General features: G+C 44.6%; 1 protein-coding gene and 1 long non-coding RNA gene across 7 annotated transcripts in view; one reads left to right on the top strand and one right to left on the bottom strand.

Moving 5' to 3' along the window:
• Window positions 1-2,486: 2,486 nt before the first annotated feature.
• Window positions 2,487-26,350, top strand: part of RCC1L (RCC1 like) — a 27,501-nt gene continuing 3,637 nt past the window's right edge. The window contains exons 1-9 of the mRNA XM_034752412.1: window positions 2,487-2,794; window positions 5,447-5,576; window positions 12,890-13,018; window positions 14,086-14,152; window positions 16,525-16,576; window positions 18,398-18,482; window positions 21,694-21,875; window positions 25,016-25,100; window positions 25,830-26,003. Of these exons, the coding sequence (XP_034608303.1) occupies window positions 5,522-5,576; window positions 12,890-13,018; window positions 14,086-14,152; window positions 16,525-16,576; window positions 18,398-18,482; window positions 21,694-21,875; window positions 25,016-25,100; window positions 25,830-26,003 (829 nt within the window). The 5' untranslated portion in view covers window positions 2,487-2,794; window positions 5,447-5,521. The remainder of the gene's footprint in view (window positions 2,795-5,446; window positions 5,577-12,889; window positions 13,019-14,085; window positions 14,153-16,524; window positions 16,577-18,397; window positions 18,483-21,693; window positions 21,876-25,015; window positions 25,101-25,829; window positions 26,004-26,350) is intronic.
• Window positions 23,356-26,350, bottom strand: part of LOC117867413 — a 22,431-nt gene continuing 19,436 nt past the window's right edge. For all 6 annotated transcript variants that reach the window (XR_004643398.1, XR_004643402.1, XR_004643401.1 and 3 more), the window contains 3 exons: window positions 25,038-25,129; window positions 24,542-24,845; window positions 23,356-23,773 (listed from right to left, as the gene is read on the bottom strand). This is a non-coding gene — a long non-coding RNA (uncharacterized LOC117867413). The remainder of the gene's footprint in view (window positions 23,774-24,541; window positions 24,846-25,037; window positions 25,130-26,350) is intronic.

The following is a 26,350-nucleotide window of genomic DNA, read 5'->3' as shown; positions in this document are numbered from 1 at the left end:
TTGTGGCTAAAAAACCCACTTCTTCAGGTGCATGGAGTGAAAATTACAAATACAGGCATAAATCTATATTGGCACATGAAGAGAAGGGAGTTATTTTACAAGTGGAGAACCAATGTTAAAGGCCAATTTAGTCAGGGTGGATGTAGTCCACTCTCAATAATTGATAAGGAGATTCACTCCATGCATCTGAAGAAGTGACGTTTTTTACCCACGAATGCTTATGCCCCAAATAAATCTGTTAGTCTTTAAGGTGCCACCGCACTCCTCGTTACAGTTGATCAAGGCACTGATCATATGAGGTGCTGAGTGAACTCATCTCTCATTGACTTTTTTTCATGGTAGATGAAGGTGTTCAGCATTCCAATGCACTGAGCAATAAGAGAGATTCTGAATTGATTCTTTTCCCACCATTTGTACTTGGAACCTAGATGATCTGGTTTGCATTTATTCGCTTGCTTTGTAATATAGCCATTTTTGGTGACTCTGTTATTGTAGGAGACTCCCATGTAAAGTTAATACATAAATCTCTTTTAATCCTGTACAGTGTTTTACTAGCCAAATATGTCTGTGGTTTGAAAAGGCATTTGATGTGTGTAATACATTCATGTTGGCCAAATGACTGATTAATAAACAAGTCAGAGAAAAGTGCTGCTGAGTTGCAGTCTGTCTCCTGCAGCCAAGAGACGCTACATGTTCAGCAGAAGTTGTGTTGCATATTGCAAGAGTTGCTGAAGAAAGGGATTTCCTGACAGACCCTTCCCACCATGCAGTGGCTATTGCACAGTGGGTTTACCACAGGCCTCTTGCAAAAGATGTTGATTATATTAAAGAGGAAATTCAATCTGGTAATCTACAGTAGCAATCTATGGTTGTAATTGTAACTGATAACTTTTGCTAAGTGTCCAAGGGCTGCTATGGTCTAACAAAACTTGGCTCCCTCCTGCCTTCCGGGGACAACAGAAAAACGTGTAGAGACTTTTATTTATTTGTATCGTGTTTAAAAACAGCGAGTCAGCTGCATGAAAATCACCAGATTGTCTTAAAAATCACGAGATTTTTAAACAACAAAGTTCAGATGCCTTTGATTTGCCTTCTGATTTTTGAGGCTTTAGGCTTTGAGTTTTCAAGCTTTTCTCTGCAGCCACGAAGGCTAGAAACTTAATTTGCATAAGAACCTCCGCTTTCATTAAAAAATACCAAACACCAAATATCATGAGACTTGTGATAAATTGGCGGGAGTTGGGGGAACTGCATGGTAGCACCTACAGACCTCAGTTACAGACAGGGTAAGCTAATGTGATAGATGCTGTTTTATGCATATAACAAAAAGACAGTGCCTGCCCAGTTGAGCTTGCAATGTAAGTATGTAGGTCCTTTCTTCCCAATGCTATGTGCGGCTGAGAGAGAGGGCCGGTGGGATCTTTCCAACTATTTCCAGTCTCTATTGAGTGCTTTGTTTTTCTTCCATATTAAAACATTTTTGAGGTTTTTCCTGCATTGGTTCCTCTCCACCACACTTTTAGACTCTGAGGCCCGGCTCTGCTTCTGAGCTGCTCTGGCATCAGATGCCAGGAGAGAGATGGGCCGGAACGGGACGAGGGAGAAGCTCAGTGGAGAGGGTGTGTCCGGGGTGCAGAGCCGCAATGGACACAGTCACTGTGAAAAAGAAGCAAAGGGGTGTAGGTTAGCGAGGGGAGAAAAGGAGATCTGGGGTGCATGGTGGAATGGGGGCGGGAGCAGGTGGGCCCTTGGGGGCAGCTGGGCCCAGGCCTCCCGCCTTTGTTCATGGACTGATGGGCTGGCTCCCGCCATGGCAGGCGCGCTCAGCGGGGCTATGTCACAATGCCACTTCCAGCGCTCCACGGGGCTGGTGCACCGGGGCCAGCACCACCCCCATAGGGACCCAGGGCTTGCTCTGGGTGGTTATAGTATGGCCCCGGCACGATGCTTTTTGGCTTCTTTCCTGGGGCCTCAAAATTTGGGCATGGCCCCTTTAAATCACAGGCATCGCGAGATTTGGCAGGTCTCGAACGGGGCTGCCGAAAAGCTCTTGCCTCTGCTGTCATGGCCGCCGCACGTTCTGCCCACGTGACCCACGCGCGGAAGGCGCCCTGCGAGTCCGTCCTCCTGTGTTCGGGGGAGGGCACCGGGAGGTCAAAGGTGAAGGGTCGCCAAGATGGCTGCTCCCGCGCAGCTGCTGTAGAGCAGCGACTGACGTTGCCGGCCTAGCGGGGGGGGCGTATCGGGCTCTGCTGGGACAATGGCCCCGGCTCCGCTGCTCCTCACTGGGAGCCGGGGCTGGCCGAGGCTCGTGGGGCCCCAGAGGGAGCTGCTGGTGCAGGGGCTTCAGGGGTCTCGGAGGGGGCTGTTGGGGTCCCAGGTAGGTCAGAGGGGGCTGCAGGTGCTGGGGCCCCAGAGGGGGCTAGGGGGGTCCCAGGTAGGTCAGAGGGGGCTGCAGGTGCTGGGGCCCCAGAGGGGGCTAGGGGGGTCGCAGGCAGGTCAGAGGGGGCTGCAGGTGCTGGGGCCCCAGAGGGGGCTGCAGGTGCAAGGTCTCTCCAGAGGCTTTGCCAAGGTAGCCAAGAGCAGGAGCAGCAGAGAAGTGAAAGAAGCTGAGGACTCTGCCCCAGTTTTTCAGTATGTGGGGGAGAAGTCCAAGAGGAAGGACAGGGTGTTTGTCTGGGGTTTCTGTCACGCTGGGGCCCTGGGGATCCCCAGCTTCGTTAAGCCTGATGCAAGCTGGAAAAAGTGCCGGAGGATACAACCCACACCCTACCGCCTGGACACAGCTGAGAAGGTGAGTGAAAAGAGCTGGGAGACCTGTTAAGTATTATTGGAAGGACACTTTGGGCTGGAGGTGTGTCCAAGTCAACATGTTCAGAGCCTAACTTTCCCTATGATCACAGGTGTTTTGGCTTGATTGTTTGGTTCAGCTCATTATAGTGAGAGGGACCAGCTGCAAAATTAGCACCTGAACTTTCCCAGGCTTTGGTCTAATCATTTTGTTTAGGCCTGCCTCTGATTTTTTTTTTTTTTTTTTTCCAGGGGTATTCATTTTAAAGAAGTATTAAAACCTTTTCTCTGGTGATGAGGATTTTTTTCTGTTTTAATGACGCATAATCACTAAGGTCAAAGGACTGTCAATGCTAGCTCAGTGTAACAGGTCTCTCAGCCAGTTTGAATGAAAGCGATCACAAGGTCTGAGCTTTTAAATGTCAGGTTGAAAAATTCAGCACAACATATTCATGATAAGAAGGTGATTTTAAAAACTTCCTTAAAATGCTAAAATCAGTGGATGTATTGTATCTCAGTGAATCAGACTTGGCAGTGTCTGTCCTAAAATACGAAGCTTTTGGGGGTTAATTTAACAGTTTTACGTTAATTCCATTGTTGTCAATGTAGCTGAGTCAATGTGCCTAAGGAGAGTTTGTGTCATAATAACTATCATTGCTTATTATTTGCACTGTGATAGTACTTAGAGGCTCCCATCAGGAATGGGATTCCATTGTTCTTGGACCTGTGCAAACACACAGGATGGTACTTGTACATTATCTAGAGAGCTTTAGCATGGTATATAGTATATTGCCAGAGCCATAACAGAGATGGGGGAAATGGCAGAGAGCTCATGGTTTCCTTTAACCCCCCAGAAGAAAAGTATCCCTATAGTCAGTTGCTCTTTTGTACCTTTGCACTTTGAAGAAATTAGAAACCCATTTTAACAAAGTTGTTTAGATTCATTCATTTCCTTTAGCCTAATGCTTGGTGGCTTGCACTCTGCCCGAGGAGGGCTGAAATTTATGTAAATGTTTTTTTAGTCTTTATTTTTATTTTTAAATCTATCTGCTTACTAGTTTAGAAAACAAAATCCTGTTCATTTCTGCTATTCAAATTGTGCTTAAGTGGAAGAGTTTTGATGTTCTGTGTCCTGCTTCTCATTCTTTTATTTCACAAAACCACTGCACAGTTTTGCATGACTGATGCTCCACCAAGTGTTCTAGGACTGGACTGCAGGGGTTGCTGCATTTGTGAATTTAGATGTATTGATAGAGCTCTAGTCTTATCAAGATGAACAGCTTTTTGGTCTTAAATCTCAGCAGGGATGTCCAGAGTCTGGCACTAGTCCAGGGGTCGGCAATCCTTCAGAAGTGGTGTGCCGAGTCTTCATTTATTCACTCTAATTTAAGGTTTCGCGTGCCAGTAATACATTTTAACGTTTTTAGACGATCTCTTTCTGTAAGTCTATAATATATAAATAAACTGTTGTTGTATGTAAAGTAAACAAGGTTTTTAAAATGTTTAAGAAGCTTCATTTAAAATTAAATGAAAATGCAGAGCCCCCCGGACCGGTGGCCAGGACCTGGGCAGTGCGAGTGCCACTGAAAATCAGCTCACGTGCCGCATGTTGCCTACTCCTGCGCTAGTCATTACTTCCTAGAGTGCTAAACTTGCACCTGAGTACTGTGTCCATACAGTGCTATTACTGAAGCATAAAAAAAAAGAACAGTTGAGAATTAATTTCCATCCTCGATTTTATTCAGAAAAGAAGCAAGAAGAATCGGGTCAGCAGTGCATAGTCTCTCTTTAGTCTGGACTACTTTGGGGTTGTCTCGTACATCCACAGACGTGATAACGACTTAGCAAAACTTATACGTACTGCTTAGGTCATGTCTAGACTACAGCTGCCACAGTGGCAGAGCTATGGTGGTGCAGCTGTGCCCCAGTAGAACTGTAGTGTAGATGCTTCCCATGTTGACTGAAGGGTTTTTTCCCCATCAATGTAGTTAACCCACCTCTGCGAGAGTTGGGAGCAAAGGGCTTGTCTACACTGGCAATTTACAGCGCTGCAACTTTCTCGCTCGGGGTGTGAAAAAACACCCCACAATGCGCAGCAAGTTTCCGTGCCAGTGTAGACAGGGCATCAGTGCTGGGAGCTGTGCCTCTCGTGAAGGTGGTTTTTTTTAGCGCGCTGGGAGAGTGCTGCGCCGTAACCACAGAAGGCACGTTAAAGCGCTGCTAGTGTAGACTAGCCCTAAAATGATGGAAGAATTCTTCTGTTGATCTAGCTGTGTCTACAGTGGGAGTTAGGTCACCCTAACTACAGTGATCAGGGTGTGAAATTTTTCACAGCCCCGTGTGACATAGCTAGGTTGATCTAAGTTTTAAGTTTAGATCAGGCTGTGTCTTTAAAAACAAACAGTACTTTTGGACTAGTTGCTAAAATGACCAAGTGTTTAGAAGCTTGTCTAGCAGCTGTTTGAGTTTTATTCTTAAACCCCAACAGGTTAAGGACTATTGATGACCCTCTGGTAAGGGCTGTACCCAGAAGACTCCTTTGCCATGAATTGGGGGCAGTGGTCTAAAGAAACATGATTCTGAGTTTATAAAATCAAGTAAGCTTTAATTTTCAAAAGCAGATTTATAACTCAATGTTTTCCTTTTTTTCTTAAAGATATCCTCTGCAGCATGTGGCTATGGCTTCACGCTAATATCCTCAAAAACCACTGACATTACCAAAGTTTGGGGCATGGGGCTGAACAAGGATTCTCAGCTTGGCTTTCAGAGAAGCAGGAAGGATCAAAGTAAGCATCTCAGCTCTTGTAGGGATTTGAGGGGTCATAAATAAGCTATTGAAAAACATTGCGGATGTTTCTAGACGTCTAAATCCCAAGGGAGTTGGGTGACCTTTAAGACAGACTGTCCTAGGCATTTCCTGGGGGTGGAGAGCCAATGGGGATGGGTAGGAGACTATGATTGAGTTGCAGTGATGGTGGCTGAGAGGATTTTTGAGAATTGTCGTGTAAAGAATTTAGTTCTGTCCAGGGAGTGGTTTTAAAAATGTATTTTGTATTTGTAGTGTACCAGCCCAAACCCATTTTGGGCAAACCCATCAGCTAGGAAAATGTCTTTGCTACCACACGTTAGGCACATATCTGGTGGTCATCGCCAGGGTGGATGTAGATGCTGGAAGTGGTGCAGTGTCTCTGTGTCATGTAATGTTTTAACATTACTGGGCATCCATATGTTATCATAAAATCACAGAAAGGGCCTTAACTCATGGAAACATAGTTTAATTTTGCCTGAAATTGGCAGACAGCTTCTAAATACAATTGAGAATGCAACTATGTACTCAAAATAGTACTGCTTTGGAAGGTTTGGTAAATATTTAGCCCCAGATGATCTATTGTGTGCATGTTTCCCATATATTTTTTTGCCTTTCGTTAAAGCAAAAGTCTAGTCATATGACAGTATGAGCTTGTCATTATTTGGAGAATGGTCTGATTTAATAAAAGCTTTTTCTTTCTGCTGTTTTTATGAAATTATGCAGACAAGACCCCCTACTCCCCAATTATAAAACATATTTTTGATGTTATCTGCCTGGCTAGAGATGAAAGTCTAAAGCACACATGGTACAATTGTAATGATCTTCTTACTAGCACTGAATACAATGACAATACGTGCAAACTTCTTATAATTGTCGGAGAATAACAGAGTTCTCACTTTTTGTTTGGGTACAGCAAGTCAGCTTCCACATATTACAGTAATGACTCTTAATGGAAGGGCTGTAGAATGTCTTGTATGAATATATTGTGTGAGTAACAAAGTATAACCGGGTACTCCTATGTAACCCATACATCTGACTATTAGCTACTGAATGTCTAATGTAACACCCCTTCATGCTATATTTACTCACAAAAATAGTCACAGTAATTTGCAGGTAGTTGAAACGTGTTTATTCCCCCTCAGAATCTGTGTCGGGTGTGTTCAGTACTCTGTTGCTACGCTTGTCACTGTCAGTTGCATGCATTGGAGCACATGAAATCTTCCCTGTGGCCTTTGCACCTCCTTGTTGCACAGGTGCTCTCACAGCTAGGCTGCCCAAAAGTAAGGATGGCTTCTGGTGCAGGTGGCAGCACCATCATTTTAGGAACAAGGTGTCCTGGGCTAGTTATCAGTCATCCATTGTTGACGGGACACATGAAGATACTGTACTGTTGCATGAGCCTGACTGATAATTTGCACATTGTTGATGGCAGTTTCTCGCTGGTTTTGTTCTTAGCAAACAACTCGTAGCACACATTATCAGAGACGCTTGCTTCTTACCACCGGAAAATAAAAATACCTGTGAGACGTAGGCTGCTGACTGAAAAAACTGCAGTTGGGTTGATCTGCAGTTACTTACCTTCAAATCTTGCTAGTGTGACTGAGCAAAGGCTACTTGATTCAGCTACTGCTTAGTTCTTCATTAACTCTCTAGTTACATCAGGTCTGTCCGTGCCGTGAATTCAAAGTGGTGGGCCTAATGTATAAATCACCACCAGGCAGAGATGTGGTTCCCTCCTAGACTGTTGTATCATCTTTGAGGTGTGATCAGATCTGAGTGTGTCTGCCCAGTGTAGGTAATCGGAGCAGGCAGATCAATGACAGCAGGCAGGTAGGTTACTGAAACACAAGCTGATATTTCATGCTTGTTCTTGGGATGGAAAGAAATCACTTTCCCCCTAGCTTTGTGCAAAATTAGCAGTGTGCACAATGAACATATCTGACTAGCCTTCCCCGGAGCTGGCCAACCCATAGCTTCAACCCCAAGAATCCAAACATGAGCAGATTTTCACTTTGGTTTTACAAAGTGGTGCTCCTGTGAGCAAGACCGGCATCGCCAACAGGTGCCAGAGACGCACACAGGCTGCAGTAGCATTGCTGTTTAAGGGTAAACTTTCAAAGTGTGCTAAAGTTCATAGAGTCAGATTGGCTTGGAAATTTGTATGCTAGTAGAAGGCCTTGGGTACCATTTGCGGTGCAAATTTAAGGTCATGGTTAAGGGACTATCCGGCTCCCTTCCTCTCCCAGCAAATGAGCTGTGTTTAACTGTAAAGTGCTCTAACGTGCAAACGCAGAGCCAGGTTGGCTTGAGAATTGCTCTGCCAGATGAAGACCAGGAGTAGTATCTGGGCTACAATTCTGGGGTCCCTTGGTGACTAGAGCCAGCGCTTCCCCTGATCTGTTTTTACAATGGGTCAAACTCCTCTGAGAACTCCAGCATTTGGAGCGACAGATAGCGCCGATGCAGCAGGCATGGAGTGCTGAGCTGGGGAGTGTGCTCAGTTCGTGCTAGAGGCACTCAAAGTGGAATTTGGGGAGCTAAGAATGGGTACACTCACTCCACACCATGGGCACACATAGCTAGACCTATAAAGGGACTTGGGTGCCTAAATCCCAGGTTTAGGCACCACTGCAATTCTCACAACCCCTGCACAGCTGCTTCCCAATCCTGTAGGTGCCTAAGTTTTTGCTCTAAAAATTCCCAAGCCACCTGCGTTTCTTCCTCTGTGCACGTGAACATAAGAATGGACATACTGGGTCAGACCAAAGGTCCATCTAACTCACTCTCCTGATTTCTGACAGTGGCCAATGCCAGGTGCCCCAGAGGGAATGAACAGAACAGGTAATCATCAAGTGATCCATCCCCTGTCACCCATTCCCAGCTTCTGGCAAACAGAGGCTAGGGACACCATCCTGCCTAATAGCCATTGATGAACCTATCCTCCATGAACGTATCTAGTTCTTTTTTGAACCCTGTTATAGTCTTGACCTTCACAACATCCTCTGGCAAAGAGTTCCATAGGTCGACTGTGCATTGTGTGAAGAAATACTTCCTTTTGTTTTTAAACCTGCTGCCTATTAATTTCATTTGGTGACCCCCTAGTTCATGTTATGTAAAGGGGTAAATAACACTTCCTAATTTTACTTTCTCCACACCTGTCATGATTTTATAGACCTCTATCATATCTCCCTTTAGTGGTCTCTTTTCCAAGCTGAAAAGTCCCAGTTTTTTTAATCTCTCTTCATATGGAAGCTGTTCCATACCCCAGATCATTTTTGTTGCCCTTTTCTGAACCTTTTCCAATTTCAATATCTTTTTTTGAGATGGGGTGACCACATCTGCACATAGTATTCAATATGTGGGCATACCATGGATTTTTATAGTGGCAATATGATATTGTCTGTCTTCTTATCTCTCCCTTTCTTAATGGTTCCCAATGTTCTTTTCGCTTTTTTGACTGCAGCTGCACATTGGATGTTTTCAGAGAACTATCTGCAATGACACCAAGATCTTTCTTGAGTGGTAACAGCTAATTTAGACCCCATCATTTTATATGTATAGTTGGGATTATGTTTTCCAATGTGCATTACTTTGCATTTGTCAAGATTGAATTTCATCTGTGATTTTTGTTGCCCAGTCACCCAGTTTTGTGAGATCTCTTTGTAGTCTGTTTTGGACTCAACTATCTTGAGTAATTTTGTATCATCTGCAAATTTTGCCACCTCACAGTTTACCTCTTTTCTCAGATCATTTATTAATATGCTGAACTGTACTGGTCCCAGCACAGACCCCTAGGGGATGTCACTATTTACCTCTCTCCATTCTGAGAGTTGACCCTTTATTCCTACTCTTTGTTTCCTATCTTTTAGCCAGTTACTGATCCGTGAGAGGACCTTTCCTCTTCCCCTATGATCCTCATGCCTAAGCCCAGCATGATTCTCAAGCCATTATCTTCCCTTGGGGGCTCAATTGGGTAGGCACCTAATACCACACAAGGCGGTTGTGGAGGCCAGGGCCTCCTTTATAATGTTTAGCTTAATGGTTAGGGTACTCACCTGGGATCTGGCAGAGCCTGGGTCAGTTTCCTCTCATGGAGGAGCTGGGATTTGAACAGCGATCTGTCACTTCTTCTTAGATGAGTGTCCTCAGCAGAGGTGCCACTCCCTCCTGACTTTTACCCACTGGTTAGGGCACTCACCTGGGGTGGGGGTGAGTCTGCTTTGATTCCCCAGTCTACCGACTGAGAAGGGATGTGAATAGGGATCTGCTGTCTCGCAAGTGCATGCCCTGAGTGCTGAACGAAGGGATCTTGTGATGTGGGTTGCTCTTCTTCTCTTGTTGATGCTGGGCCACCTTAATGAAATAATTACACAGCAGTTGGGCCACGGCTAGCTAGTCTCAGGAATGCTCTATAGCCCAGTGGTTTGGGTTGTTGCTCAGGAGGTGGGAGTTGAGGTTCAATTCCCCCTCTGCCTGCCTAGTGGGATGTCAACAGCCATCTCCTAAGTGCTGGGCAGGTGGAGTCCTGGGGAGGGGTCCCCTCAGGCTTTCCTCTTGAAGCTGTTCCACTTTAATTAGCAATTAATTGGGCCAAAGAAAGAGTAAATGCTGAGCTGTCCTTTATAGTGTAGAGGTTTGCTTACTAAACTGTGCTGCTGGGGATGGAGTGATCCTTAGTGCAGTGATGAGGACACTCACTTGACAGATGCCTATTGAAATCCCTTCTCCTCAGGCACACGGGGGAATTACACCAGCCTGGCTGAGTATCCAAACTGCCAAGCTACAGGTTTCACAGGTGGCTTCTGCCTCCTTTCCCCTCTCCCTCAGCTGGTTTGGGGGGGAGGGGGCATTATGCTGGTAACTAAAAGGTTTTTTTTTATTATTATTATTATTATTTTTTTTTTTTAAAGAAACAGTCTAGGCACCTAACTCACTCAATTCCATCTTCAAATGCTTCCAGGCATGTTCAAGCTTTTTCTGAGATGAAAAGAACAGGAGTACTTGCGGCACCTTAGAGACTAACAAATTTATTAGAGCATAAGCTTTCGTGGGCTACAACCCACTTCTTCGGGTGCATACATATATGGGCAGTAGCCCACGAAAGCTTATGCTCTAATAAATTTGTTAGTCTCTAAGGTGCCACAAGTACTCCTGTTCTTTTTGGGGATACAGACTAACACAGCTGCTGCTCTGAAACCTTTCTGAGATGAATCTCTTCTCATCTTCTGGGAAAACATAATTGTTTGTGGAATCGTCAAGTACCCTCCATTTCATTGGTTCATTGCCTCATTCATAAGTTTGTGGATTCTAATGCCATAGTTCTGTGCTTTCCCATTTGGAGCATGGCTGATGACTGAAGCACCCCAGTCTGAGACGTCACAGTTAGGAGGAACCTTTCTCTTGAAATTCAGCCTAAATTTCCCTTGCTTAACTTCATCCCATTACTTCTAGTTATGCCTCAGTGACCACACTAAATGATTCTTCTCCATCCTTGGTAATTACGTCCTTCAATTTTTTAGACTCTCATCTCTTCTCATCCTTTCTCTCCTTCCCCCCCCCCCCCCCCCCCCCCCCCCAGCCAACTCTAGAGCAAGCTATAAATATTTAGCCCTCTTACTCTTTCCAGCTATCTGATCACTTTGGTTGCTCTTCTTTGCTGGTATAGCTTTGCTGACAGAGCCCCCTAGTGGAGGCCGAAAGTGTTGTTGTTTTTTTTTTTTTGCTGGCCTAGCTACATCATCTCCCTGAACAATATTCACTAAACCGTCAGTAGCACTGTTCTGCTGGCAGGTGTGTCTACACCATGGGTTTTGCCAGCAAAGTTATACTGACCAGGGCATCTGACTTATTGTTCTCTCCTCCACCCCCCCACTTCTAGCTGACGTAACTGTAATGCTGCCTGTAGTGGCTCAAGACTGGGAGCACCAACCTCAGGGCAGACTGTTAGGAACCAGGACACTAGCCACAGATTGGTTGTGACTTAGACGTAGATTTCACCAATCAATTGTCAAGTGTAAACTCCTCAAGCTCTAGAACAGCCTTAACTTGGAGTCACAGGCAGTCTCCTTGGTACTCTGATCTATCTTGCCACCCATGTGAGCGTGTCTCTGTGATGGATGGTTCCTTACAGCAAGGATCACAGCAATATTCAGGTTACTCCCAGTCCCAAAGGACCAGTCTCTTACCCCAGGTCACCTGCACCTTAGATCTTCTGGCTGACCCGGCTTTGTAGTGTAGTTTAAGTCTCAGAACTCCCTCCAGCCTCTCAGTATCTTTCTGGTATTGAGATGCTGATGTGGCCGCATTAGAGCGGGATAGAATGGCTATTTCTCGGTGAAACCTGCCTCCGTGTAGGCAGTCCCCTGTATTGCATTTCCAGCTCCCTCCAGTCACTAAGATCCAGATTGTTGATACCTACAAAGAGGGTACCGGGCCGCACAAGAGATCCTAATCAATCAGTGGGATGACTTGTGGCGTAAGGTACTTCTACTCACTGCGTGTAAAGCTATCGTAGTGTGATCTTAAGGGAGCCATTTTCCTTCTAGTATAATTTCTTCCTTTGATACATTTGTAAAAGCTCTTCATCTCCCTTTAACCTTTTGTCTAGCACTAATTATATTTTGCTTTTTTGCTGCTTTTTTCTTTTCCCTGATGGCCTTAACTAATTGTATATTCTGAGTTACTAACGCTTTCATTTCTAGTACAATATTTAAAAAAACTTTTACATCTTTGATCCCTTGTGAAGCCACATTTGCTGCTGTTTGTTCCTTGCATTCCTTTTTCTGCGAGGAATTTTAATCTGCTGTGCTTTAAGTATGGCGTCATGAGGCTCCCTATTCACCTTCCACACTGACTTTGAATGTTTTCTCCCGTTGTGCCGGAGTCTCAAAGCCCCCAGTTCAGCAAAGTAGTTAAGCACATGCTTAACTTCAAGCTCGTCAGTAATCCATCCAACATGCTTAATTGCTTTGCTGAAACGAAATTTTCAAATTCCCTGAATGTGGCCACCTAAAATCTAATGCCACCAAACTCCTGCATTCTGTGAATTGCTTACTGAGCAGAATCCAGTGCAGTGTTCCCAAGCCTTCCCTATTGGCAATTAGTCTGAGAGAGATCCAGGTCACCCCTTGACTCTGGTTAGGATCTTTGCTTTCTGGATCATAAATTGTCTTTTCCCCATCCTAGGAACCTGTTCGGCAATGTGTGTTTAAATACGATCCGCCAGCAAACACATACCAAGTTCGCTTTGTAGAAGTTGTTAATTTCTGATTTGTCTGTTCCTTCTTAAAGCTAAAGGCTATGAGTATGTCTTGGAACCATCTCCCATTCCATTACCACTGGACACTCCCCAGGAGACTCGGATCTTGCAGGTGTCTTGTGGGAGAGCTCATTCCCTCATCCTGACGGACAAGGAAGGAGGTACAGTATCACTTAGAGTGGTGGCAAGGGACAACAGATTGCTCAAGTCTTTTCTTTTTTCTTTCCTTAAAAGCTGAACCCAAACCTCCCTGTATAAATATGGCACATGGAAGTGGTTTTTCAACCTTTTAAAGCAGGATTGTTTAGTGGAGGGAAAGCTCTAAGCTTAAATCTTCTTCACCTTCTGTGTTCTATCTGGCACAAGCTGTAGATGTTTTTGTATTGCAAGTACATCTCTACCATGATATAACACGAATTCGGATATAACGCGGTAAAGCAGCGCTCTGGGGGGGCAGGGCTGCACGCTCTGGCGGATCAAAGCAAGTTCGATATAATGCGGTTAGATTTTTTGGCTCCCGAGAACAGTGTTATATTGGGGTAGAGGTGTATTCTAAAATATGGTTTGTCTGTCTAGCCCTGGGGCTTGTTAAGTGTAGGGTATTTGTCTTTTTCAGCTGAATGTATTTTCTAATTCAGGTTTCGGACAGCTATGCCAATACCTTATGGCATTTTCTTTATGAAACCTCTAAGTGCTACTTGTCTAGGTAGAATGTTGCATTCATAAAGGTAATGAATTAATATGCCTATATATAGAGGAACCCCTATGTTGACTGGCTCTCAACTGCCCCGAGAATTCTTTAGCACACCAACTTCAGCGCAATATTTAGCATCCCAGTACAGCTGTTGATCCCTGGGAGAATTGATCACTCGATTTAGTGCTTCGGTGGAAATGCTGATCTTATTTCTAAATCTCCTAGGCAACAGTGGAATGAGCTAGTCAATTATGGAGGAATGGCCACTAGCCTCCAGGTACCAGTACGGTGCATATGACATTACTGGTTAGACATTGTTGCCTGAAATGTCTTGAATCTCTCATATTTAGGTGAACCCTGGTGAAAAGGTTCAAGATCATCTTGTGGGTGCTTGAGAGCAAAGCATTTTGGGTGTATGTCAGGATTTTGCAGGCCGTGTTGCAGTTAGGAGCCAACATCTGTGAGAGAACAAATGCTTGATATTAACTCAAATAGCTAAATGGAAGTCACATGAATGCAATCATTATTTTTCAGTCTTCAGCATGGGCAACAATTCCTATGGGCAGTGCGGCCGAAAAGTTACTGAAGGTGAAATTTACAGGTGAGAATACCCCTCCAAATTCATACCCTTTATTTCTGCATAATAGAATATCTCATATAATTAATTTTCAAGTGGAGCTAGGTGGAGCAAGGTGACTGTGAAAGGACATTGCCCAAGGTTGAGGGGTCCAAAAACTAACCATTCATGCCTGGGAGGTCTAACCCTCCACTGGGACTATGGGTAAAGCCTCACAGGGCCCGAGCACTATGGGGTCACCATGCACTTGAGATCTGAAAAAGGCATAAGCAGCTGGCTTCCTTTTCCACAGACGTTAGCAAGAAAATACCAAGTTACGTAAACGGTTCAAGACAAGTGTGATTTGCAGCCAGTTTTCAATCTTTAGCCTCCTAGATGGTGATAGTGCCCAGGTGTGTAGAAACCGCATTTGAGCCTGAACAACAAGCCCTTGTACAGCACAGTCTGAATCTGCAGCTGGGGAAGGAGCAGTAGTAATAGGCACTTAAGTAGGGCTCTATGATGTGAAACATACCATGCAGACAGTAATTCTCCAAACAACCCTGTGAGGGGAGGGCAGTATTGTTATTCCTCCGTATGTGGCCAGGGAGACAGAGAGCCAAAGGGACTCACTCGCTCACAGTCACAGATGCTGTGGCAGAGCATGGACTAGAACTCAGCAGCTGCTGGCGTCTAATCCTGTGCTTAATCCACAAAGTAAACGTAAGGAAACCTAATCAGTATTTTAGCTTGTTGCTCTTTGATGCCTTCATGCTGCAAAGTGGTCATTTCCCAGCGTTAGATGGTAACCATACTTCACGGGTACTTAAAATTCTATTCACCAGCTGTGACAGAACCAAAATCGACCTTGCCTTGCTTGGCTCCTCAGTTGAGACTATGGGTACATCTATACTTACCTCTGGGTCCGGCGGTAAGCAATCGATCTTCTGGGATCGATCCCGGAAGTGCTCGCCGTTGACGCCGGTACTCCTGCTCCGCGAGAGGAGTACGCGGAGTCGACGGGGGAGCCTGCCTGCTGCGTCTGGACCCGCGGTAAGTTCGAACTAAGGTACTTCGACTTCAGCTACGTTATTCACGTAGCTGAAGTTGCGTATCTTAGTTCGAAGTGGGGGGTTAGTGTGGACCAGGCCTATCACTCTCTACTCTTACAGGTCTATTTTCTTTACTTTTATACTCCTTTCCCCAGTGGAGGTTTTTAGTACAGCTTTTCTCCATCCCTACTAATGTAGTGCCAGATAATGTACTGTGAGAACAGGTAGACTAGTGCTAAATTAATCTAGTGGTATTGGGTATAATCTAGGGACTGGAATCAGGATCTCCTGAGAGAAAAGTCCCATCTCTACCAAGTAGAACTCCTATTGCTTTAGACTAGTCACTTAAACTAATCTATAAAAAGGGGAAATAATTTCCCTCCCGTCGGAAGATGGAAAGTGCTCTATAGTGTTAAGTGTTCTGAGTACATGGGGAAAGGAAGTCTTCACCAGATGTTTTGCAAAGAGAGTGTCAGGTTTCCTTCCCCACTCTGAACTCTGGGGTACAGATGCAGGGACCTGCATGAAAGACCCCCCCCCCCCCCCNATGTTTATTTTTACCAGCTTAGGTTAAAAATTTTCCCAAGGCACAAATTCCACCTTGCCTTGAACAGTATGCTGCCACCACCAAGTGATTTAGACAAAGAATCAGGGAAAGGACCACTTGGAGTCCTATTCCCCCAAAATATTCCCCCATGTCCTGCACCCCCTTTCCTGGGGAAGGTTTGAGAATAATATCCTCACTAATAGGTACAGGTGAACACAGACCCAAACCCTGGGATCTTAAGAACAATGAAAAAATCAGTCAGGTTTTTAGAAGAAGAATTTTAATTAAAGAAAAGGTAAAAGAATCACCTCTGTAAAATCAGGATGGTAAGTACTTTACAGAATAACAAAAGATTCAAAAACACAGAGGAGTTCCCCTCTAGGCAAAACTTTAGAGTTACAAAAACAGGGATAAACCTCCCTCTTAGCACAGGGAAAATTCACAAGCTAAAACAAAAGATAATCTAACACATTTCTTTGCTATACTTACTATTTCTGCAATACTAGATGCTTAGTCCAGATATGTTTAACGAGATGTATTTTTCCTGCCCTGGTTCCTTACTGACTCGAAGAGAACAAAACAAAGACAAATAAAAACCTTCCCCCAGAGATTCAAAAGTATCTTCTCCCCTTATTGGTCCTTTTGGTCGGGTGCCAACCAGGTTATCTGAGCTTCTTAACCCTTTACAGGGTAAAGAGGGATTTTATGCTACCCTTGGCTGTATGTTTGACAGAGAGCAAGCCTCTGGAAGTTTCAGTTGCAAACCCTTGAAATCTTCACTTTGTTTTACCTTTTCCCTTTCTCTGCTGGTGATGTAGTGAGAGCCATCTAATTCACCGACTGCAAAAGTTTAAAGGCAGAGTTGCGCAGGTAAGAGCCTTTTCTCAACCTAAAACCTGTCTGAGGATGGGGGTTGTTCAACGGATGTCTTCTGAAATGGGAAAGAGGCCCTACTGCTTGATTCTTTGTGGCTTGAGCAATTGCCCACTGCCCAGCTAGTGTGATTGACTTTGCTGGGTCTGAATACCTGGGAGGACCAAATAGGAGCAGGAAACATGAGACCTTAGTTGATGGGCACCCTCTGCTGCTGAATTTCTTTGGCTGCATTTAAGAGTATTGTCTGTTGAGAGGCCTATCCCTGACCATTTCTCAGTCATCTCGGCCTTCTCTTTTGTGTCTGCTACCTCTCCTTTTACCACCATCAATTTGCAGCAGTTGGGCACTGAGACCTTTCATTTGTGAAGTCCCAAGTGCTATCCAGTGCCTTACCATGAGACCGTTCTTCCTGTAAATTGCCAACTAGATTCCACATAAGGTCAGATTCTGGATGAGGATTTCTAGGATTGGGTGAGGCCTAATTAGCATACATGATCACCCTGCTATTTCATGCAACTGCAGTAATTACATGCACAAAGTGGTCAGTTGGCCATTTGTATGTCCATTTACCTGGCTTGCATGTGTGCACTTGGGAAAATTTGGCCCATAAAATCCACCAAGTGATCGCCTAGACAGCAAGGTAACTAATCCAGGCCAATGGGGTGGGAGATTATATTTGGCCAAATTTTTCAAAAAGAGTCCTTTAATGTTAAAAGCCTAAATCCTCATTTAGACTCTTAAAAATCACTAGCCAGATTTTCAGGTGTGCTGAACACCTAGCAGCTCCCTGTGATATTGGGGTCAGCTCTTAGGTGCTCACTGTGCTTGAAAATTTACCCAGTGATTTAGGAGTGACTTTGGAAATTTTGGCCCTAACTCAGTGATACTCAGACCTCAGTGGTTCAGGAGCCAAATTAGCGATCGGCATTACCCAAGAGAGCCACAGTCGTGTGAATTCATGGTTTAATTTACTATAGTACTAGATATTCATATTTAAACAGTATGACAGGGAAATAAAATATTTTGTGTGTGTAAACACACACATACACACACATATATTTTCTCTCAGCAAACAAGTTAATAATTTAGTGCAAGTTGATAACTTAATTGGTTAATAATAGTAAAAGCATCCAGATTGGTTAATAATTAAATCAAACAGTGTTTTAATGTCATGTGCTGCAAAGAGCGGCCGGGGACACATTAAAGAGCCACTTGCGGTTCGCGAGGCCAGTCTGAGTATCACTGGAATAGCTCATACCAATCCCGTGACAGGCGTGGGTATTGGGATTGAGTAAAACAAGATCCGTTCAAGAACAGATGTGGAGTGGCAGAGGGACATTCCAGATTGCTGTAGTTCTTAAGCCAAAGAATCAAATTTCACGGTGTAGCTGACATTATATGAGCCAGAAAATATCATTCTGGGGGAGGTGTTTTAGCAGTTGCGATGAGAGTTCTCTTCTATCATTCACTGATGCCATTTTATGATGTTGGGGTACTGCATGCTTGGGCCTCTCTGTTCACTGTGTTGTTTGGAATTCCACAACAAATTAGATTTCCACTTCGGGAGCGCTCACTGTAGACAAAAGCCAAAATTCTACTGTGTTCACCAAGGCCAGTATTGGGATGGTTTTGACCTTCCCTCTCGCATGTGCAGCTGTTATATTTGCTCTGGACGGAAGGCCAAAAAATTGGCAAGCTCTGGCTAAAGAGAACGGGCATGTTGAGTACAAGAGGTTCACATTCATAGGTCCGCACGTGATGTCACAGTGCACGAATTCTCAACATGATCTGACGTAGCTTTTCACTTGCCTGTAGATTGTCTGTGGGCAGGATCACAGTCTGTTCAGGACTGAGAGAGGCGAGGTTTACTCCTGTGGATGGGGAGCTGATGGACAAACAGGTAGGCCTTTCAGAAAAGTGGAAGCTGCTGTGCAGTAAATCCAAGTTTTTACTAGTACTTGCTGGAACAGTGTTTGCTCTGCTCAACTGACTGTACCACAGAATGTCAGATATTTAATAGTGGCAGCAAGTAGAGATGAGGTACATTGCACCTCACCTGTGTTAGAACATGGTTTTGTCTTGCCAGCAAAACCTGTTTGAGAATATTTCTATCTCCAGTGCATAGGTATGGGATTGCTGTATAGTGCTTGAAAGTCATAGCGATCCCATCTCAACGTATTGGTGAGCCTTGACATGAAACACGACATGCGTTTCTGTCCACACAGGCAAGATTAAAAATGTTATATATACAGTATATAGACAATACTCATTCACAAAAGAAGCGAGTGTGTAGAGCCGAGCCTATTCCTTTTATTTTTGTGGGAAGTGAGGGCAGTGGAGCAGCTAGAGGGGAAGTTTTGAATGTCCTCTGGCCTTGCTAAGTTTTAGGCCCTGTTTGACCTTAAGACTCCCCCCTCCCCCCCACCCATGGTGAGACATGAGAAGTGGCAGTAGGGAAGGACTCTAGTTGGGGTGTGGTGGGTGGGTGTCTCCACCGGACCTCGATTTAAGTTACTTACAGAGTCTTTCCCCTGTTTGTGGCACACAAGGGATTTTCCAAGCAAACAAAAAGGTCCTTTTTCCTCTCCTTTCCCTGAGAGGGGGAAAATCTGCCCCTCCTTTTGGTCACCCCCACTTTGTACCTGGTCCATGCAGAACTGAGGGCATCAAGGTCTTCTATGCTGATCTGTCCCTGTAGCCAGCACTCTGAGTACAGGAACCTGCCCCCAGTCACCACCCCTTCCTGTGGCAGGCTTTCCCAAGCTGCTTCCCTCCAGGCACCGCAAGCCTCACACACGTGTCTGGTCAGTGCTGGCTGAGCCCAGAATTGCTCATTAGCCACCTCTCCACTTGAGTGAGGCTGTGCCACCTCACAGGGAGGGGTTACCTATCCATCTCTCTATTGCCATTACCTACTGCTGCTGTCCTTGTTCCAGACGCTTCTCCTCCCCTCAACTTGCTGTTCTTGACTGAGACCACCTTCCTGGCTGCTTTTGCTGTCCTAGGCAGGGAGCTGGGCCAAGGTCCTTCTCCTGATAGCTTCTCCTGTCTCTGGGGGCTTCTTCTGAGGCCTTCCTCTGAGTTGTTCCTGCTGCCCTCCTATTTGGCTGCATCACGCTGCCTATTGCTTCCTCTTACTGCTCTCCCCAGTTTGTCCCCCCACTCCCAGACTAGCTTTCCATCTGGCCCCAGGCAGCCTGTCACCATATCAGCTATCCTCCAGTCCAGCCAGCCTGCCTCTTCACTTGGCCCCACCTACACTTGTGAAATATGTTGTGACCCACCTGTGTTTCTGAGGGGACAGGAAACGTAACTGATTTTAGGGACCCCATCTTAGCCTGGGTTTCGGCTGGGTTTGAAACAGCATTCGCTAACACGTCTGTCTGCACAGGCAAGATAAAACCATGTTCTAACACGGGGAGGTCACAATATGTTTCACAGCCGTGTTTAAACATGGTTCTTTAGGTAGTGTGGATTGTGTCTTAGCCGCTTCTGCAGAACAGGACCGGACATCTGTTAAGTGGAAGTTGTCAGTTTGTTTGCATCGTTTCATTAGCGCGCGTGCACACACAGCATTAATCACAAGTGGTGTGTGAACAAATTGTTCTACAGCAGGGGGATAGGTCCCCCGGGAGCTCTAGATGTGCTGGCACGTGCATTAGCTCATGCACCTGCTGAGGTAAATGCGTGCAATGAAGCAGCGTGATGACCGGTCACATCAAGCCCCAGGAGTTGTCATGTTGAGTCATTTTAGTTTTGATCCAGGTCCTAGTCTCACTCCTGAATTGTCCAGACCCATGCTCTCAAGAAGGCTCATTTACGTTTTTTCTAGGCAATTGGTCTGTGAGATGTTGTGAGGAATGGTACTTCTGTGCGGTTAGTATTGTTTCAATGTGCTCAACCCACAGGACAGGCAAACAGGTCTCTCTCCCACTCCATAGTGGCCTGTCTGGTTGATTCAGGAGGGGAGTTAATTGACTCTGGAGGGAAACCTGATTGTTTGGTGACAGCAATGAAGGACCTTTAGGGGTGTAAAGTGGGGAGGGGAAGTGGTGAATGGGAGTATGCATGCTTTACATAATCCATTGTATGTCAGCCTCACTGTTTTTAACAGCCACCCCCAAACTACAGAGTGGCACGCATCAGTCTGAATTCCAAATGTGAGCAGAAAGATTCCTCTGCCTTACTTCAGAGCTGATAGTCACCAGTCAGAGGGTAGGAATTGGTTGGCTTTGTTGCAGATAGAGGAAGAACTGCTGCAACATACTTTGCTTGGGATAGTTGCATTAGCTGCAGCTGCTGCTGCTACTTTCCAATGCATGTTTTTGGGTGGTAGGCCTCGCCTTGGATCATTGGGTACCAAGGTAAGAAACTAACTTGCTTGCTCAACATGAAACAAGAGTGTGGGGCTGGTAATAGAATGATTCATAACAGCCCAGTCATAAGAAAAAGATCACTGGGGGGCTCACCACTGTTGACTTGAGATGGGTAAGAGGTGATGGGCCTTTTTTAAAAATAGCTCTGTTAGCACCAAAGCCTGGGAGATGTTGAGCACTTGCAACTCCCATTGAAAACGCAGGTGCTTAGCAACTCTTCCATAGATTAAGGCTAGACGGGACTATTGTGATCATCTACCTCCTGCATAACACAGACCATAGGGCTTCCCTGAGTTAATCCCTGTTTAACCATCCTCTTAAGATCAAGCATTTTAGTGTAGCATTATCCTGCTCTGAAATACACTGGACTGAAACAGTAGAGCATCTCCTCTACAGAGAGACAGTGGTACCAAACTGTTTGATCTTTGTAATATACACGGTGGGTTCTTGAGTAATGCCACCAAACTGCTAGAACACAGGATTTGAGCTGTGGTCTCCACAGGGAGCATGCTAGGGACTCCTCACTCAGATCCTTGAGATAACACGTCTCTAGAAGCAGGTGCACTTTTTTCTCTTTTTGATGTTGCTTCAAAAGTTCCAGTCTTTGGATGACTTCTGTTGACTGGCACCATAAGGTACATGGTGTCTGCCTTATTTCTAATATGAACAAGTACAGCATTTCATTACAGCACGTCTCTCTCCCTCTCTCTCTCTCTCTCTCCCTCTCCTTGTCAGGTCTTGGCCATTACAATATCACCAGTGTGCCCACCAAATTAGGCGGAGATATTGCTGGAGTAAATATCGTACACGTTGCCACCTATGGGGACAGCTGTCTGGCTGTATCTGATGAAGGAGACCTCTTTGGGTGGGGAAACTCTGAATACTTGCAGCTGGCTTCCATCACAGAGACGACACAGGTTAGGTCAGATGTTCCAATGTTCACTTTAAATGACTTTTTAAAATGATTTTCTATCTGCAACTCACCTGCTAGCCTTTGGGCACTATGTAAATAATAGTGGGGCATCTACATGCTTCACTGTAACTGTTCTGTACATGAAGCTCCAGGTGCATTTGACAACACAGTCACTGTAAAGTGACACAACTAGCAGTGCATCTTCACCCACAATTACTAAGTCCTACCATCCACGAATAATTGTATTGCTTGTGTTAGTGTTTTGCCCTGAAAGCCCATAGTTTAGGGCTGTTTCAGGCCTGTCCTGGAGAAGGCCCTGCCAGCTTGTAAACCAAGGGTGCTCTGACTGAAGTGCCTCTTCTGTTTTTAAATTCCTAAGTCTGTCAAATGAGTTACGTCTCACTGGCCTTGAGTTTTAAGCTGTTGCTCTGTCCCCGAGGGAGAGTTGATTTAAAACTGCCTCCAACTGGAAGGCTGTATGTTGGGAATTTCAACAAGAGTCCGGCACCTAATTCCCTCAGGCAACTCTGAAACTTGCAGCCATAAAGGGTAGACACACAGCACAGGTAACTGCATTGCCTAGCAGGGGCATGTTATAGGACAACATATGAGAGTGTGGCTGTGTGGGCCCAACTTCATTGGCTATATTTTGGATGTACACTGGGGTGACTGAGAGCAGTCTCTGGCCTAATGGAGTTGCCTTGGCAAGAAGCAGAATTCCTGGACTCACTTTATTTTTGCCACTGCATGACCTTTGACAAGTCACTTGTGTGAGCTGCAGTCCCCTTCTCTCCATACGTACGACAAGGATGAGAATCAGTCTCTCAGGAATTGGATCAGTTATTGTAAAACACTTTGAAATCTGCAGATAGAGAAGTTCTAAGTGTTCAACTTACACTTGTTTTTTTCTTTCCTGTTTTATACTTGAGTTAGTCTGATGTCAGGGCTGATGGTTTCCTAGATGAGCTTAGACCCATAGCATGCATAGACGCCTTGTGATTAAATATACTTGAACATTTTAAAATATAGCTGCCAAAACCCATTAAGCATAAAATAAATTAAGCCATGTTTTTATATATAACACTGACGTCCTTTCCAACATCCCATCATTAATTTTAAGGCAGGAAATAATAGTGTCAGTCAACTTCTAATTCTGTACAAAGTCATCTCTTAAAATAGCCACATCTGATAACGTCATAGCTTAATTTTGACACTGGCTTGCTGAAATCCCCACAGAAGATGAATTGGCACTTACTGCCTGCCATAGAGTGGGGAATTCTCCTCTGTCAGATTATAAACAATCGCTGCAGGGTGACAGAAGCTCACAAACAAAGATTTTTCATTAAACCATGACTCAGTGGGCCATAAAGGCTCAGGGTGAATGTTTTATAAATCTCTTTTAAATGGGGTAGGCAATCTGTAGTGTGGACAGTCATGCTGTTAATCTGTAGTTTTTGAAAAATATTGCTTGTGCAAATAATGCATCCCTTTATTTAATCTTTTTATTAAGGTTTGAGTCTACAGCAGGGACCTGAGGCTGAGTGAATACTGCAAAAAAACAGAAAAGTCCAGACATTCAATTGCTTTTTAAAATTTAACTTGCTTCTGTCATCTTTGCTCCTCATGGACATTGGCTTTCTGCTGATGGCTTTTACAGAGAAGAAGGTTTGCAGAAAGCTCAGCCTCAAAGTCACGTGTGTATTTTTGGCATCCAGTCAGGAAACAGAAATACTAGGTCACTTCTGAGGCAGTGTAACCTAGAGCATAGAGCACTGGACTGGGACTCGGGATACTTGGGTTCTTTTCCTGGCTCTGCTACTCGCTGCTTGATGACTGGGCAAGGCATGTCCCGCCTCAGTTTCCCCATCAGTAAAATGGGATGACACGGACTTCCTTTGAGACCTGTTGATGAAGAGTACTTTATTATATTGAGACCAAATACTTAGAACTATTCAGTTTTTTTTAAATTCATCCATTTCAAATTTATTTGTAATCTGCTTTCAAATACATGAGCAAAAAGTAATCTGACAAATTTGACCTCACTCAAATTTATGGGATCCAAGGTGTGTGCTGTACGTTTGAGAGTACCAGCAGCATATGCATAGCATCCATTCCTCCCTACTGGCTCGAACACAGACTTCTACAAAAATCCCACAGGGTCATTGAGCAAATGTTTATGGTAAATAGATTTGAAATGCTGACTCAACCTTGAATGTGGCACTGTGGTAATTAAGCAGATGTTTGCCTCGTTCAGCTCCGTGGAGAGGTCGTATTCTAATAGTTCATTAATATTCAGCTATATTTGAAGGAAAATTAAGAGCAGACCATCAAATTACTGCCATTTTAGCAGACTTTTAGATTAGTTCCCTTCGCTAATCCTGATATGTCCCCAGTTTAGGGCTAATTATCTAGTTTGAGGATGTTTGAGATAATTAATAGGTTAAATAGTGTGGGGTCAGACTGTTCCAATATGAGGCTTCCTGGAGAGGATACTGAGAATGATTGGAAATGGAGTTAGATTGCTTGGTCACCAAAGATGTGGCCTTCGAGCCAAGTCTGGGTAATGACTATTCTGGAAAAGGAAATGCTCAACTATCTAACATTCAGCATTTACACCCACTAAACTATAGGTTTTCCAGTGTCTTATAAACTCTGTCACAAAACACCTACAGGCTATGGCCTTCTGGTCTCTGGTGATTGTTTGCAAACACTCCTGTTGAGTGGCTAGCTTCCGTGTCGTATCTAGTTCTTCAGCTCTGGGATGACTGGATTCCTTTAGGTATGCACCCCTTAAAAGTTTTGTAGTTCAAGATGGATTATTTCAGCTTTGCCACTTTCCCCAATCAGTTGTCTTCCCCTTCGGCCTCATTCAACTGAACATAGTTCATTTTCCAGCTGTGGGATCACATACACCATGTCCTCAGTCCAGCAGACGGAGGACGCATCCATAGTTTACATAACCACCTGAACAATCCTATAGATACAGGGGAGAAAGGTGACTTGTACAACAATAGACATTCTGTATACGTTGTTTACATTCTCTTTGCCCTAAGAGAAACTTCCAAAAACACCAGTGAATGTCCAGGTTCTCATTGCTGGTGTTGGCATTCTCTGAGGTCAGAATGGTTTGTTTTTTCTCAATAGGTGAATGTTCCAAGGCACTTACCGTTCAAGATTGGGAAGATAAAGGATGCTGCATGTGGAGGGACAGGCAATGCTGTTGTAAATGGTGAGTTTATTTTTGCTGTTGCAGGGCTCCTGTTGGATTTAATAAGATGGGAGAGGAGACAGACGGTTACACTATTGCTACGCCTTTTACAGATGTCTGACATGATTGACATACAGACTTTTTACAGGCTGTTATTTTAAGAGGGCTTGAATAGGGTGTTTGGAATGAAATATTTAGCCCTAGAAGAAGTTCCTGAAGGTCAGAGCTGAGGCATGTTGGCACAGGGAGCGTGCACTGCTTTTGCCTTTGCTGTGTCTGTATGATTTACTTCTCCCACACTGTCCATCTGGCAGCTTTCACAAGTACTGAACTTGAAGAATTCTTTTTGAAGTCTCACACCAGAAAGAGAGCTGGCTAGTGCAGGGCATAGTCACAAATCCAAGAGGGTAGGAATGCTGGGACATAAAAGTGTCTCTGTGTGTTATACCTCAGGCACTGCGGGCCTGTTCTATCTCAGAGACAAACTGAGAACACTCCGTTTTAATAATGCGGAGGCAGAACTACATTTGGGAAACATGATCCAAGGCAAATTGGCTTTGACGGCAAAGTTAGAGAGAATTCAAATGCAGGAAGGAGCCAAATGGAAACACATTGTGTTTTTTTTTAACTAGTCAGAATGACTTGCCAAGCCCAAAGAAAATAGCCATTTGGGTCTAATTAGGTTTCTGAGGCTGTATTAATTTCATAAGAGTGAACGTACTCACAGCATTTGTTTTTATTGTAACGCAGAAGAAGGAAATGTCTTTGTCTGGGGATATGGAATTCTTGGGAAAGGACCAAACCTGATGGAAACAGCAACTCCAGAAATGATCCCACCCACCCTCTTTGGCTTGTCAGACTTCAGTCCGGACACCCGTGTTTCTCGCATTCGCTGCGGACTCAGCCAGTTTGCTGCACTTAACAGTAAGTTTCCAGGCCATGGATCAGTGGTGAAACTGTCTCTTCAATTTGTTCCCCCTTTAAAATCTTACTGAGATGTTTCAGTTTCTAAAACACACTTCTTAAACGTGAAATGTGAACCTCCAAAATACCATGCTGAAACAATGCAATGGGTTTGATCATGTTTTCAGTCAGCCCATCTCCATGGCAGCCTGGCCTCTATAGACACTGCTGCGATAAATTTCTAATCTGTGTTCAGTAAAACAGATCTGTGCCCCTTCCCTTTGCTTTCTAAATTGCAGGCAGACCAGATTTACTTAAGGAACGGACCACAGCAAATATATGCAAGTTGAACTAACTAACCTAGTGTC

Source organism: Trachemys scripta, chromosome 18 (genome assembly GCF_013100865.1).
Source record: "Trachemys scripta elegans isolate TJP31775 chromosome 18, CAS_Tse_1.0, whole genome shotgun sequence".
Taxonomy (NCBI): domain Eukaryota; kingdom Metazoa; phylum Chordata; order Testudines; family Emydidae; genus Trachemys; species Trachemys scripta.
This window is presented reverse-complemented; position numbering and strand designations above follow the sequence as displayed.